Genomic DNA, 2,097 nt, shown 5'->3' on the forward strand with positions numbered 1-2,097 from the left:
CTATATAAACCACCCTGGTGGGTCTGTAATTCTCAATGTGGTCATCATTACGTTCTTTCTTTCTTTCTATCTTTCTTTCTTTCTTTCTTTCTTTCTTTCTTTCTATCTTTCCATTTTCACTTGCAGGACACATACAAACACATGTGCTCTTGTGTATTGGGATATGTATCAAATGGTTTGGATGGAGAAAAGTCCAAATTGGTAACCTCCCTGGCATACAGTATAGTGGGAGAAGGATTTATTACAGCCTATGCAACATACCATTCCCCGTGGTGGCACAGGTTTGACGGGGCGGGATGGGACGTATAATATTTTGTAACACATACAATGTTAGCACGTGTGGGGGGAGGGGGTTAGTTCTTTCTATGGAGCTGGCACATACATCACGATGGCACAGGTTGGTAAGGTCATTCCGGAGGGTTGCTACATGATGGCACATATATCATGCTGTTACAGGTTGGGAGGTGATATTAATGCCTGGGTGCATATTGTACATCATGTTGGGACAGGTTGGGAAGGTCAGTCTGAAATGCTGGTGCAGGATGGAAAATTAATCATATTGACACAGTGAGGTGCATGGTCAAGCATATATTTGTGTGTCTCTATAGACACACACACACACACACACACACACTCTCTACATTATACAGGTGCCACAGATGGTGGGTTGGGCGATGCCCTTACCTGTGAGTTTTTCATCAGATCGGCCCACATGCTGGTCCCGTCCCCACCTCTCATCAGCACGTGGTAGGCGAAGAAGTAGATCCCGGGAAGGGGGCAGGTGAACTTGCCCGTGGAGGGCTCATAGTAGTTCCCCACATTGGTCACAACATCATCGAAGCGCAGCACCTCGTACCCCTCGTGGGGCTTCCTCAGCCCCGAATAGAAGGCGATCTTGGGGCTGTAATAGGATGAAACGTACCCTCCTGGTCCAGGACCCGGCGGCCCAGGGGGTCCCGGTCTGCCTGGTTCTCCAGGTGGGCCCCTAGGACCTTGGGGTCCGGGTGGCCCAGGAAGCCCCCTGAATCCCGACTTGCCCTTTTTGCCCTGGTCTGCCTTGGTGCCCTGCAGGAGGGGCGGGGGTGAGATGAAGCCCAGCTCTTGGCTGGACTCTGCTGAAGCGGCTCCATGTGTCTGAGGGGTGTAGGGGTCACATACCATCCTGCAGCTGCCCAGCATCTCATAGTGGGCGCTGGTCTTGGAGCTGTTGACCAGCAGAGGGATGGCTATAAGTAGGATGAGTACCATTGCCACCCCTATGGCCGCACCGATCACCCTCTTCCTGCGGCTCAGCCTGGACGCTGCCAGGGCTAGGAAGTCTTCTTCACTTTTGGAAGTAATGGTGGAAACTTCCCTGGGACCAACACAAAGGGAAAATATATATATCCCCGACAAGCTCCCCAAGTTAACCACACAGAGCTAGGAACCTCCCCGTGTAACTGTTACAGACAGTCCCACCTGTTGACAAAGCTAACAGGTAGTCCTGGGTTGGATTCTCCAGTTATCCCAGAGTTTCTTCTCTTGATGGGTATGGTTGAGAGAGAGAAGGAGCTTCTTGGGGCTGGAAGTCGTATCCTTCTTCTGAAGCCTAGATTGCAAATGTATTGCTTCAGGGCTCCTGTTTTCATGCCAGCTCATATGGGCATGATGTGTGCAGCACCTCCCAGCTCCTGAGAAACTCTGCTCAGATGGAAGAGATAAGGGAGGTCTGGCCAGGCAAAGATGCGTGTCGTCTTTAAGGAAATCAGAGCGACCTCTGGTGCCACAAGAAGGAGGAGAAGCTGAGAGCTGAGCTGCCTGCAGGCAGAGTGTCTGATCCCATCTCATCCTCTGCAAACCAGCTCTCTCTTAATTTACATGAGACAAAAGCAGATTGGCATAGACAGGGTACCTTTCAGGGCAAGAGGAAGGAGGGGGGGTGTATAATCACCATACCATGTTACAAGCAAAGCTTTTCTAACAACTTACAAATACAGTATCACAGCTTTGCTCAAACCTCCTTTTGTGCTGCATGTAATTTGCATTGTATTTATCAATCTGATATTTAACTTTATTGCATATCCTCTCACCAATTCTGCTCACCAACAGCCTGGGAGT

At 50.0% G+C, this 2,097-nt stretch overlaps 1 protein-coding gene across 1 annotated transcript in view; it reads right to left on the reverse strand.

Moving 5' to 3' along the window:
* The window catches only part of C1QL4 (complement C1q like 4), a 57,805-nt gene extending 56,084 nt beyond the window's left edge, over positions 1-1,721 (reverse strand). The window contains exon 1 of the mRNA XM_075591268.1: positions 685-1,721. Coding sequence (XP_075447383.1) covers positions 685-1,248 — 564 coding nt within the window. The 5' untranslated portion in view covers positions 1,249-1,721. The remainder of the gene's footprint in view (positions 1-684) is intronic.
* Between the last annotated feature and the right edge of the window lie 376 nt (positions 1,722-2,097).

The sequence above is a fragment of the Ascaphus truei genome, chromosome 3, assembly GCF_040206685.1.
Source record: "Ascaphus truei isolate aAscTru1 chromosome 3, aAscTru1.hap1, whole genome shotgun sequence".
Classification (NCBI taxonomy): domain Eukaryota; kingdom Metazoa; phylum Chordata; class Amphibia; order Anura; family Ascaphidae; genus Ascaphus; species Ascaphus truei.